The 14456-nt window shown below is 34.2% G+C and overlaps 1 protein-coding gene and 1 pseudogene across 2 annotated transcripts; one reads left to right on the top strand and one right to left on the bottom strand.

Moving 5' to 3' along the window:
* Positions 1–5454: 5454 nt before the first annotated feature.
* On the top strand, positions 5455–8525 carry LOC125218223 (Radical SAM superfamily protein). 2 transcript variants are annotated; one of them, XM_048119856.2, is made up of 8 exons: positions 5455–5768; positions 6249–6359; positions 6466–6600; positions 7101–7205; positions 7406–7575; positions 7671–7770; positions 7859–8085; positions 8317–8525. In XM_048119856.2, the coding sequence occupies exons 1-7, from the start codon at positions 5508–5510 to the stop codon at positions 8075–8077; spliced, it is 1101 nt and encodes a 366-aa protein (XP_047975813.2). In that variant the 5' UTR covers positions 5455–5507; the 3' UTR covers positions 8078–8085; positions 8317–8525. The 2 variants fall into 2 exon arrangements, with proteins under 2 accessions (XP_047975813.2, XP_047975812.2); XM_048119855.2 differs by having other exon boundaries at positions 5456–5768; positions 8325–8525.
* Positions 8526–11344: 2819 nt separating this feature from the next.
* Positions 11345–13291, bottom strand: LOC125220602 (serpin-ZX pseudogene; annotated as a pseudogene).
* Positions 13292–14456: the final 1165 nt, after the last annotated feature.

The following is a 14456-nucleotide window of genomic DNA, read 5'->3' as shown; positions in this document are numbered from 1 at the left end:
CAAAAATAAAAATAACACAATTATATTGGAAATTCCTAAAGTAGAAAAATAAATCAATTAAATGAAACGGATTGAATACTTTTTGGAGAGAGTATGACTCGATAATCATTGTACTATATTCTATTCTAGAAAATTAACTAATTAACAGCTTTGAGAATTGGACTTAATAGTGGAATGAATTTACTTCCCACTTTCAATTTATATAAATATTGTTGCAAATATTTTAGTTCAAACAAAATTTAACACAATATTCTAATTTTTTACATCAAACATAAATTAAATATATTATGGTTTTTTAAAGTAACCAAATACACATGTATAACTAAAAATCGAAATATGAACTACTCCCTCCGTCACTTTGATCGGGCACGGGTTTTAAAAATTGTAATGAAAAATGAGTTGAAAAAGTTAGTGAAACGTGAGTCCTACCTTTATATATTAGTTTTATAATAAAATGAGAGTAGGAATGAGTTGGTGAAATATGAGGTCCACTGCCAAAAATAGTAAAAGTGAAATGGGACAAATTATGTAAGATGGTCCGAAACGAAAAATTGGGATGAATTATATAAGACGGAGGGAGTAAGTAATTACCAAATTCGCCGTAGATTCAAATACACCACTCATAATAATAAGGCAAAAGAATTGGGCCCATCGTTCAAAACATCAAATTAATGAATTTGTTTTCTTTTATTTTCTATGAAAATGTAGTGACTCGATACCGACTGAAATAATAATCAAAAGCCTCAAAAATAAAAATAATGTTCTAAAACTGAACTATTGTATGGTCGAGGAGTTTGAAAGATACTTTTATAGATGTATATTTGTAGAGGTTGCTATCTCCACTTATGGATGTGATTGTTTCAACGTGTTTCTCGTGGGTATTAATCATGAGACTTACATCTTTTATCTTTAGAAAATGTCTAATTAAGTAAAAGATAAGTCTAAAATATGTACAACTACTAATATTCGGGTAAAACGTCATTTTTAGTCACTCTTTTCTTTAAAATTCTCTTAATTCCTTTAAAACAAGTTGATTTTTTAAAAAATTCTTAGTAAGTAATGTTAATTATAGTATACCAATCACAATTCACAACAAATCACCAATGACTTTATCATTCGTCCATAAAAATAGAATCTCCGAAATTAAACACATGTAATAATTGTCTTCCTCAATCAGTAACATTAGAATGATAAATTAAATATGAGCTCGACTGTGACACATCAACTCCTTTGCTAGTAGTACTATTATTACTCTCATTTAAATACACTATGGATGAGAGGAGAAATCACGTTCTCCACCTGCCCTATTTATTGAAAATGTACACATGAATTTTATTAGTAGAAAATATACTTCCTTCGTCTCAATGTAAGTTAATGAGCTCATTTTTTTAGGCACGATATATAATCCTCTTCGTCTCAATGTAAGTTAATGAGCTCATTTTTTTAAGCACGATATATAATCTCCTGCACCTAAAGTGGGCATAATTTAAATCTGAACTATAAATTCAAATCAGCAATTTCCCTCTAACGATTCAAATCTGCATTACTGTTGATCACAACATCCCACCAAAGAGATGGATGAGATAATTGCGAAAATTTGATAGCTTATAAATGGTGGGTTCATCACCTCAAGGAGTTGAGCAATCTCTCTGGAACGCAAGCCTCTTGAAGAGCATATCTGCAGCGGGCCTCGTGGCTCGCGCTGCCGGATCACCTCCTGTGCGTCATCAACAACCACTGTGTATACAAATTATGAAATCAATAATTTGTGTTAATGGATTACGATTGACTAAATTTGATGGAAACCGATCACACACCACATTGAGTCTTAATAATGTTTGTTACATTTAGGCCCATGAATGTTGGGCCAGTATTTCCTATATACTCTCTTTTCAGATTATTATCTTATCTCAAATTGAGACTATATCGAAAAACTTCACATTAATTTACATGTTGAAACATAAAATTTTAACATATACTCCTAGTATGTTAACATAATCTATAAAGGAAAATTCTAAACAGAGGTACTAATAAAATGTTTTCCCCTAAATTAGGGACACACTTGCGCGCTGGTGACCAAATTATTGGATGGGAGATTCAGAGTCCTACAATATAAATTTCTATGGGTATAAATCATTTTATAATGAATTACAAATATGTTTTTAAAATATATAAGTTTCATTTTCGATCTTAAACTTGTCACGAATAAAAAAATCTAACATAAATTTTGTTTAAGGTATAACACCACATCGAATATCAATTAGTGGATGGAAACATTGTATAATGTTGATTGCGATGGGATAACCTTGTTATACAAATCAAAGGAGTAGTTATAATTGTTGTTTGACTTCAATTTTGCTACAACACTGTTATTTAACACCACATGTCACACTTCAGGCACTATTTAAATGAATGGGCTAAATCGCTACCACTTAATTTATGATTAGTGCGTTCCAACTGGTTTCAAATTAAACATCTACTTTTCAAATCAATTCACAAATTTTTGGATATTGTATAGTTTCCACTTTCCATGCAGTTTCATGAAATTGGAAAATACACGTTTTAACATCATGTGTGCGTGTCAACGTTTTTTGAATACATTATCAGTAGCTGAGATAGTCTATTATAAAATATATTAGTGATAAAGTAATTTTGAAGAATTGTGAAACTCATATAGTAGTTGCTATTAGTAGAAATATTTATTTCTGGACTATTGTTTATACATAGCAAGTAATGAAAAATACAGCTATTAATATGATGTCAGCTGCAATTTGCAAGCATTTCAAATGAAACATGAGAAATTTAGCCGCCACATATTTTGTTTGTTTACCCTTTTATAGATCGCAGTCAGTCAAAATTTTTGAAGTCACATTGGGAAATTAAAATTTAAGCTTTCCCATTTAATTTATTTAGCTTCCTATTTTATAATAATATTTGTTGTAAAATAATCTCTCTTATTTTTTTTCCTCTGTATCTCTCGACCTTTTTCATTTTTCATTTTACTCTCTTTTTACTTAACTCACCTAATACAATTTTTCTTAATATCCGTACCGTAAAGAAACATCTTCATTACTATAAAACAGAGGAAATATCAAGTAACACTATTTTTAACTGTCATTTTCCTCATCTTTCTTAATTTACTAATTATATATTAATTCTTGTGCATCCATATTTTTTTATAACAGAAAAGAGCAGTAGTAGTATTAATTTTCTTATATGAAATTGTGTTAATGAGTGGAAAAGAGAATAAATACTTTGGCGGTACATTTTTGTAAAGGACATAGACGTCATTATGAAAAATGGTCACTACTATAAATAGTAAAAACTGAATTCATCAAAATCAGCTGCAGATCAAATCGGAATCGGGAGAAATGGAAGGTCTGATCCCGCTCCTCATCCGCGCCGTGAAGAAACAGAGGCCTCAGCACGCCTACCGCTGCCTCTCAGTCTCAGAGAATTCCGCCGGCAGAAGCTACCACCTTCTGCTCTCCTCACACCGCCGCACGCGATCCGGTTTCAATCCGGCCGAAGCATCGGAGAATTGCGCCGCTAGAGCCGCGTTGGAGGCTTCTCCTCATCCCAGTGCCGGAAATGGATCCAGGCGTCACGCCCGAATCTCACCCAGGGCTTGATCGGTTGAAGATGAAATCAAAACAGTTGGATTAGTCTTCTTATTTTCTTTTCTTTTCTTTTTTAATTATATGTTTTTGTTGCGAACAATTATTTATTTATGACCAAAATTTATGGAATCTAATTATATTTTTTTAATTCTGCAATGTTTAAAAATACCCTATTTTTTCTTGATTATTTAGGACAAAATATGTATAGTCTGATTTATTTTTATACCAATATCCATAGATTTTGTGTGTGGGATATAGATTTGCAAAACATCATGAATTTTGACTTTCAAATCTAAATGCAAAAAAAAAACAAAAACAGATAATTGAAAAAAATATCAAATATTATACTATTAGTAAAAGTTGTGAGATTGATTATAATTGTAGTTCACCCATAACATAATTGTTTTTAAAATATGCCAGGTACATCAATTGAATTTGAAGAATATTATACCTTCATGAAAAACTTGCACTGATCTTAGAATTTTTTATTCATAGTTTTGTTTAAAATTTATGGAAAATACCTACCTCATTAAAAAACAATGTCTATATTTTAAGTAATTTTCAAAATTTCAAAAAAATATTATTGGATTAAGTTCGGACAAACTTTATTGGATTGTAGACTATATATTTTGCTGAGGTTTATTCGGGTTAAAATTTTATATTCATAATTTTTTAACCCAACTCTAGTTATTGATTTTTCACTTTCTAATTATCGACTTTTATTTTGGGATTTAACTGACTAATCCCTGTTCACTTTATTATTTTATTTTCTCGTCTTATTTTCTAAGTTTGAAATATGTTTCAAAGTATATTTTATTTCTTTCTATTTTTTTATTTTTTGAATATTTTTTTCTATGTTTTTTAATTAAATGAAAAATTACTGCGAATTACGAGAGTAAGTTGATCAGCTTGGATCACCTACAACTTTTCTTACTTCACTTCCTATTCCACTCCTTAAAAATATAAAATATAATGATGAGGGATAGAGTAGGGAATGGAGTAGAAAAAGTCGCAGGCGATCCAAGTTGGATTTCGATCCATTTTTTTTTCTTAGAGCATCCGCAATGGTCGGCTAGCGACCGGCTAGCCGATTCGTCGTGCTGGCCGATCGGCTAGCCGAACCATTGGAGTCGGCCAGCGCGAAATCGGCGAGCCGATCGGCGTGGGCTGGCCGATCGCTCGGCGCTGGCCGATGCGCTGGCCGCCATTGTGGCGGCTCGATCGGCCAGCGCAGAATTTTGTTTTTTTTTTTTAATTCTTTTTTAAAATTTTTTTTTAATTCTTTTTAAAAAAAAAATTTAATTCTTTTTATTAATTTTTGAAAAACTATATAAACGCGATTTTCTCTATCTCTAAATTTCTGTACAAGAGCAACATCTAGCGATGGACAACAACAACTAGCCCAATACAAAATTAAGACCTAAAACAGAAACATGTCATACAGCGAGACCCCCGTTCGGCTAGCGGCAAACTATAACAGATTCAAAGTGGCTCGTGTGTGGAAGCCCGGATTTTTTTTATTATGTTATTTTTATGATTTTTAGTTAATGTACTTTTTTTTATTTAAATAAAATTAATGAATTTTCCCGTATATGTGTCGTAAATTTAATTCCGTAATTTAATCGTAGTTTTAGTTCCTTAAATGTAGTATATTTTGAATTATTTTTATTGCGGCTGGCCTATGGCTGGCCTAAATCTGATGTGGCAGGTGGATTTTTTTTAGTGTTGCTGACGTGGCAGGGGAGAGAATGGCTGGCCTATGGCTGGCCAAGCACCATTGCGGATGCTCTTAGTCAAAAAATTAGTGTGACTACTTGAATATTTTGAAATAACAGAAAATAGGGTGAACAAAATCACAACCCTAATTTAACGAAGTAGCGCCGGCCGATGGCGTTCAAGTGGAAATCGGTGTTCGACGTTTCCGCCATTAAATCCGATTTCGAGGTAGCCGGTTTGAACCCTAACTTCATTCCCCAAATCTGGAAACACGTCTTGAAAAATCCTGATTGCCGATGGGATGATATCCCTTCTCTGCCCTCCGCGGCTTACCATCTCCTCGATTCCAAGTTCAAACCCTCCACTTCTACTGTCCATGCCGCCATAGATTCTTCCGACCTCGTCACCACTAAGCTCCTCATCAAATTGCAGGTTACTGCCATCAGTTTTGTTTAATTTGCATTTTTTCTCAACTCTTCTGCTTATAATCTGTCGGAGCTCTACTGTGATTGTATATTTCGATTCACATTGCGTCTTTGCTCTGCTTGTTTAGATAGCTGGTTTTGAAAAGTAATTGAGGTCAAATCAATGCTTTATTGATTACGAATTTGATTAGTCTAAACAGACTTGAACTTTAGTATTCTCTTATGATTGTGTTTGTATATGCTGTTATAGGCCTTGTTGGGATAAATCTTTGGTGTTTCCGGTCTATGTTCTGTTTGAAAAAACTGAGAATGAAAGTGTACTGAATTATAAGAAGAATCTTCCTTGGAACGCGATATGTTCGGTTATATTTTTTAGTAGAACATAGCCTGTATCTGACCTGAGTATGTTTACAAGACGGTTTTTGGTAACATTTTGTTGGTTGGTTTGATTCATGAATGTCATCTGGTTCTACTTTGTTGTTGCTAGAATGGAGAATTTGTGGAGGCTGTGATAATGAGATATGATACTCGATTGGGTAAATATGATGGGAAACCTCGTCTTGGTGGTCCTAGGTCAACCTTGTGCGTATCCTCTCAGGTAAATATTGTGGAACATGGAATCACAAATTTATAAGTTGCCTACTCTGTGTGCAGCTGAACATTTCTGTATAGCGATAATGTTTGTAATGTTGTTGTTATTGTAGGTCGGGTGCAAGATGGGTTGCAATTTTTGCGCGACAGGAAGCATGGGATTTAAGAGCAATCTGACGTCGGGGGAAATTCTGGAACAGTTAGTTCATGCATCGCGCATATCAGCTATACGCAACGTTGTCTTTATGGTATAAACTTTTTAAAATAACACATGTTAGCATCGCACTGAATTGTTTAGTGCTTTACTGGTAACTAACTGTTAACTCGATATCTCCTGACTTTCATGTGGAGGAAGTAACTGGTGTTATTTTGAAGTACGCTCAGAATTGTATACAACGGTTGATTATAACGAATCAGAAACAAATGAAAAGTCATACAATCACAAGTTTAAAGAGCTAGACACAAGTACTTGTTCTTAATAAACCAATTACTGGGTTAAGCAAGCAGCGCTTTAAGTTCTCTGAACTCTGAAGTTGATTAGATTATGCTAAAATGTTTGTACGAAGTACCATGTAGACACTTTACCTTTCTGCAAACTGCAACAATGAGCTCAATATACTGCTTTAGTTATGTTCTTGCTTATCCATCAAAAGTCAAAGAAGATCATTCCATTTGTAATAGCTGTGATTGTTGTGTGGGCTCAAGTTTGAACTGATGTCATTTGTATATCATTATTTGTTGTGAGCAGGGAATGGGAGAACCTCTAAATAACTACTCGGCAGTGGTGGATGCTATCAGAGCCATGACAGCTTTTCCTTTCCAGCTGTCTCCCAAGAAAATTACTCTCTCAACGGTGCGTACTATTTATTCTCATGATCAATGTCTTTCATGTTTATCTTATTTTGTACTACCTATTTCTGGATCTCTTGGTTATTTTTGCACTGGGTTAGTTCCACGAAGTTTCTCATAATTGCATGGGAAGTGACAACTTGACTCGGTCACTTGTTAGGCACCATCTTTGCTTGATTTTGATTAATTGCAAATTGTGCATAGGTTGGCATAATACATGGCATTAACAAGCTGCAGAAAGACATGCCAAACTTGAATCTAGCAGTCTCACTGCATGCACCAGTTCAAGAGATCCGCTGTCAAATTATGCCTGCTGCTAGGGCTTTCCCTCTGGAAAGACTAATGAATGCATTACGAGAATATCAGACTACCAGGTGTCATTTTTTCTCAATTTGCCAACCTCTCATGACCACCAGATTTTTCATTTTTATTAGAGATGATTAGAGCAACTCATTCGATTTTTCTGTAGTCAGCAAAAGATATTGATCGAGTACATAATGCTTGATGCTGTCAATGATGAGGAGCAGCACGCTCACCAGCTTGGCAAACTGCTTGAGACATTGCAATCGGTAACCTTCAATGTGCTAAGTTGCAATATCTGCTCATTTTTTTGAGGTCTCATCCACAGATCTAAGGCCATTCTCTGATTTCACGCAGGTTGTAAACTTGATACCTTTTAATCCTATCGGTTCTCTAAGCTGTTATAGTACCAGTGATGATCAGAAAGTCATCAAATTTCAAAAAATACTTAGAGGCACTTACAACATCCGTACAACAATCCGTAAGCAAATGGGACAAGACATAAGTGGAGCATGCGGCCAGCTTGTAATAAAAAAGCCAGATATCTTAACAGACATTGAAGATCTCCGTATTTGATTTTCCAGGTCAGATCATTTGAGTTCTTTCATACACACCTGATTAAGCATCACTAGATTCAGAAACTATTTCTGTTGGCCTTCATAAACTTCATGATTCAAACTTTAACTTGCATCGGTTTAGATGATAATGCATATCTAGACATTTCCTCCAAAGCCAGAATTTAATGTTTGATCGCATTCACATTTGCTCGTCTTTACTTTAGGACTGCCTGATATTGATATGGATTACTTGACTAGTGACACAGGACAAATATGCGATCTGGGCGCTTTCGTGCTCTGGAGTAAAGCATAGCCTAGCGAATCAAGAGTGAACTAGGTCGAAATCATTCCATGATCGATGAGATATTATTATGTCGATTATCAGTAGGCAATGTATCAAAAGCTTTCTTACTATCTCATTGTTGTCCAATTTATAGGTCATATCTTAATCAAGTCATTTCATTTTATTTGCCGCAATATAATATAAACGACAAGACGATGAATTTTTGGAAAGAGATATCTGTTTACATCAAGTAAATAAATAGTTGATGTTTGAGCTAAAAGTTTGAGATAACCAAGGGTTGCAACTTAGAAATATACTTGCTATGTTAAAACAATAAACTAATAACAAATACCTACACAAAAAATTATATTCATCATACTAACATAAATTTTAATTAACTGAAAATATGTATACAAAATTAATATGTCAAAAATAGATAAATATGAAAAAAGTATAATGATTTCATTCTAGAATTAATGGAAGAGTTAAGGCCAAAATTAGTCTTGAATATATACCCATTTTATGATTTGGTCCTATAATTTATCTTTTGAATTGTTGCATCCTGAACATTTTAATTCGGATCACAATTGGTCCTACACTAACAATTGCATCAATTTTTAAATGGTTTTAACTCGATTTTGACCGATTTTTAAACGGTTTTAATCCGAATGGGACTGTTAAAACCATCAAAATTGGGTTAAAACCATTTAAAAATTGATGGAATTGTTAGTGTAGGACCAATTGTGATCCGAATTGAAATGTTCAGGATGCAAAAAATTCAAAAAATAAAGTATAAGACCAAAATCATAAAATGTACCTATATTTAGGACCAGTTTTGGCCTTACTATTGATGGAAATAAAAAATTGATGGTTGATTGAACAATAATAACATGATTCATAATGTTAATATTCTTTAGACAAAAAGTGAGTAGTAAATAGTAACTTAAGATTTACTACATTAGATGAATTCTTTTCTTCTATAACAAATACTATCACATATAATTATAGGACTCCGACCAGTTCAACTACATCAACTAAAAAAAGAATTATGATCAATACAATAAAAGATTTACAAAAAAATAAATAAAAAAAATTGATGAAAAATAATTGTTGTGTCTGATTGAATAATATTTAACCTATTCATAATGTTAATATTATTCACAACAAAAAAATTGCTAATAAATACTCTATCCGAGTATGAATTCTTTCCTTTATTCTGTTCCTGAAAAGTATGAACTCTTTCCTTTTAGTCCGTTATTGAAAAGTATGAATATTCTAATTTTAATAGCATATTTTCTTTTTAATGCGGCGATACTCATTTTCCTTTAACAATACTTTAAAAACTTTTTCTATGTATCTCTATTTTACTTTATCAATTATGTATTAAAACTCGTGGCCAACTAAATGTTCATATTTTTCAGAATAGGAGGGATTAATAATATCACTTTTAATTATTCTGATTCACATTAGATGCATTCTTTTACGTATAACAATATATAATTATCGAACTCTAAATCGATCGAACTACATCAACCACATAAAAATATGTTACAACCTATTCATAATGATAATATTATTCACAAAAAAGTGCTAATAAATAGTAGTATCACTTATAATTAGTCGGATTCACGTTAGATGAATTATTTTCATCTATAAGAATATCAATTACAGTCACTTATAATTAGTCGGATTCACATTAGATTAGGGGTGGGGAAACGGTTCTTGGTTAACCAAGAAATGAATAAATAAGGTCAAGGTTCGGTTTCGGTTAGTGGGTTTAGAATTTAGGCGATTCTCGATTCTAACCGAGAACCGAAGGGTTAGAACTGAAGAACCGATAGTTTAGGATTTAATTTTAAAACTTAAATTATACTTTAAATTGCATTATTTGGATAATTTGTCATAGTTTGGTAATTGTGCATATATGCATTGTTTTACTCTACGTTTTTTCATTTTAATCCATTTTCATTGTAGGATGTTTTTCTTTTTTCTTTTTTTTTTCAATTACACGAAATATATCTTTATTTATATTCTACTTAATTTTTGTCAAAATCAGTTTCTAGCGCAATTGGTAACCTATCATTCCTTCTTCTCTTCCATCCAAATCGAGACCTAGCAAACAAAAAAAATTCTTTTTTTATTTAAAAATTGCAATTGATTTCGGTTCCTTTGGTGGAACCGAAGAACCTATAGGTCAGAAATTGCAATTGATTTCGGTTCCACCACCGAAGAACCTATAGGTCAGAACCGATCGGTTCCTTGAGGAACCAAACAGACTAAGGGTTCAGATTCGGTTTCTGTTCTAGATTTTGGAAAAATGGGAGTCGGTTAGCCTACTAATCGGTTCGGACCGAATCCCCATGCCTAATTAGATGAATTCTTTTCATCCATAAGAATATTCCCTTATATTATCGGACTCTAAACAGATCGAACTACATTATCTATGTAAAAATATGATATAAGTATTGAAGAGAAACAACAATATCTTTAATTCCTTACTGTCACCCCACCACGTGAATGCACATATGTTCTACTTCAAAAATATTTATTGCTTTAAGATCTACTAACATGTTTAAAAATGAAATTATTATATGAACTTGTTGAAAATCCAACCAGTTTCGACCATATTATCTTTTCTGGTCAGCCTTAGAAATTTCATAAATAAATTGAAGTGCCAATAATCAAATGCTCTTCTTCTATTAGAACATTAGTATTTGGTTGATAATTAGGATTAATAAATAATTCCATCTTTTATGAATTAATAACGATAAGAATTGTTATATTCCATAAAACAATATTCTTAGTTTGGATCATTTCCTATTCTCATTCTAATGAAATATTAAAATACCAATAAATAAACTAAAATTAAAGCAATAATAACATTGGCCAATCATAAAGTTGTGGCCCTAAAACAATGAACCAACCCATTAATATGCAAGAAAATCAAATACTCCCTCAGTCCCGGCTAAGATGACACATTCCTTAGCCGGCGCGGGGTTTTAGGAGTAATTGGTTAATGTGTTTAATTGGAGAGAGAAAAGGTGGGTGGAAGTATTAAAATAGAGAGAGAAAGAAAGGTGAATATTTTAATAGGCGTGTAGAAAAAGTGGTTGAGTGTATTAATTGGAGAGAGAAAGTTTCCAAAAAAGGAAATGTGTCATCTTGGTTGGGACAAACTAAAAAGGAAAACGTGTCATTTTAAGCGGGACGGAGGGAGTAACATTTCATGAAAATGAAATTTGAAATTCATAGGAGGATAAACATTCCAAAATATCTAACCCCAATAGACTAATAGAGTAACAAACGCAAGCAGGCATGTCACATAATTTCTTAAAACTCGTACCGATATTCAAAATTTAACAAGCTTGCGGATTGAGCAGCTGGCCGACGAATAGAACTAGCCCGCTCGTATCCTCTCTAATAGTGAAGATGAAAGGATGGTCGGCCACAAACCTCGGCCGCCGCACACTGGACTGGTACATGTGTGACACTGTTACAGCCGCGGCCTCGGTGCCCTCCTCATTCACCTCCACACACGCCTTGTGCAGTATCTCGTCAACCGAGAGCTCCTCTCCGGAGATTCCTCCACCATCTCTCTCAATCCACCCCCCTCAAAAATACCCACCACTCCAAACTCCTTCAAAACCCTAGACACTTCAAACTCGAAGCCCATCTTAAACTTAGGCATGCGAAATTCCGCATGACCCATCTTCTCGTTGTCAGGGAGATGGCGCTCCACAAACCCGAGCTCAGAGCAAACTCTCTCCATCAAAGATGGCAGCCCGTCTTGGCATCCGGGAGATAGATGTACATGGAGAATCTGCGCGTGTCCCTGCCATGATGGTAAGGTAACTTCACAACTTTGAAGCCATCGAAGATGCCTATGTATTGCTTGTCCCGGCTGGTCATGAAGGGCACGCGAATAGAGCTTCCGTTTGAGAGGTGGAAATCTGCATCTCTTGTTAGATCTGCGTCGAATTCGTTGCTCCATGTTCCTTTGAAATAGACTGCATTTGCGAAGATGAGTCTTGTCAAGTCGAAGATTGAATTTGGTCGGAGTACTTCTGTGATGCGGCCATTTGTTGCCTTCTCACACCACAAGTTCACTTTTTGCCTAGGTTCACTTTTTGCCTAGCCTCTTCTGTCTTTGAAAGTATTAAGATACACAATTTTAGCATAACACTACAAAAAAACAATAGCGTTTGCGAGCAATTATGCATTAAAACACGTGTGGTTTCAAAAGTTTCTATTTCAAGGACTGAGGTAGTACTATTTTAGTTTATACAGTAATTAGCATATCGCATCTCCCAATTTTTTGTCTAACAAACCGAACTTCACCTATATATAATTATATATTATATCGGATGATAAAAAAGTACTCCATCTGTCCCATTAAAATTATCGCATTAAAAAAATGAAATGTTTTTAAAAATGGAAACAACATTCTCTCTGTCTTACTTTACTCTCTCCTCAGTTAACTCATAGAACAACACGGAGCACTAAATTGAGAATAAACTTGAATACCTGATACTGAAAATCAACATGTTGGGCACCTGCCTTGTAAGAATTCTGGACAATATCTCGAAAAGCCGGCTTGAGAGTCAGGCTCTGATCGACCCAGAGTCCATTCTTTGTTGACAAGAGGGGCCCACCGGCATGTCCCTCGGCGAAAATCGTGGCCACAATTTTCGAGTAGAAGGAACTAAGGTGTTCCACGCGCTCTGATTTGAGATAAGTGAGAATCTGGTCGCGCGCTGAGCCACTCGATCCGGCGGCGCATAGAGACAATGCAACGTGGATGGAGAGGGGCGAGACGACGACGTTTTCGGTTTGGTTGTCTGCGGCGATCACGTGCTTCGCAAGGGAAAGGTAGCCGTCTGTCGCTTTCTTCACTAGTCGCTTGTTGAGAGAGATTTTCGACAGCCGCCGCAAGGGAGTTTTAAGAGGCATTATTGATTATATTATGAATATTGTTATCAAAAGGGTCAAAGGAATTTATTTATAGATGAGAGACAAGGGTAGGGTTTCTTGACTTGGCATCACCCTACCGATTTACAATTTACTATATTGACTTCAAAATCTTGGTTGAATATTCATGAGCAACATTTGAAATTTGATTTAGTTTTATTCCATTATTTGAAAATAATTCGTGATGCTATTTTAATATCTCCAAATCTCCATCGTCCACGGAATTCCAGTTGAAACCCCCGCTGTAACATCCCGGATTTTAGAACCCTAATTTTTGAGCCCTAGAATTTATTGTTGATGATGTGGCATCGGGAATGCAGTTATTTCACGAGGTGATATGGTCAAATTAAGTTTAGGGTTTGTGTGAAAGTTTGAAAAGTCAAACTTATTGACTTTATGATGTGGCATGTGATTTATTTATTTGTGAGTCTATGTGGCAATTTAATTGTTTATGGGTGAGTGAGAATATTAGAGAAAATTTCCATAAATACTTATCACCCTCATTCTTGTGATTTTCGAACCCTAGACCCCTTGGAGAAAGAATTTCTATTTTTCCGGAATTTATTTAATCCTTGGGATATTTATCCAAATTAAATTCCAAGAGCCAATTATTTCCTTGTTTAGAGATGTAAAAATCGAGCCCCCTTGTTTTTCTAGTGATTTTCGAAAATCACTTAATTATGGGAAGGAAAGAATTATTTTATTTTAGTTAATCCCTTGTTTGATTCCTTCCATACCTAGAATTTAATTATTCTACCAAATCTTTCCATACTTCAAGAGATCTTGCCTTACTTTGTTTTAGCCAATATTCAAAAATCCATGCCTTATTTAAAAGGCATAGAAATCGGCCCCTACCTTGTTTCATGGAGGATTTTCCTTATCTTTATTTTGCTCCATAATATCTTATTCTATATGGAAAAATACCAAAACAAAGTCTTGGCTATTTTGAGAGCCTAGTTTTCGAAAATTTGGAGATATTGCCATCTTCTATTTTTGTTAATTCTTCTTCCCTACTCCACAATATTATTTTATTCTATTTATTTATAAGGCAAAAGATATTACCAAATATTCTATTCTTATTACCTAAAGATCTCATTGGACTCTATAAATAAGAACCAAAACCCCCAACCCTAGCCCCCATATTTTC

This window comes from Salvia hispanica, chromosome 1 (genome assembly GCF_029641045.1).
Source record: "Salvia hispanica isolate PSC_SH4W2 chromosome 1, Shi_PSC_v1, whole genome shotgun sequence".
Classification (NCBI taxonomy): domain Eukaryota; kingdom Viridiplantae; phylum Streptophyta; class Magnoliopsida; order Lamiales; family Lamiaceae; genus Salvia; species Salvia hispanica.
This window is presented reverse-complemented; position numbering and strand designations above follow the sequence as displayed.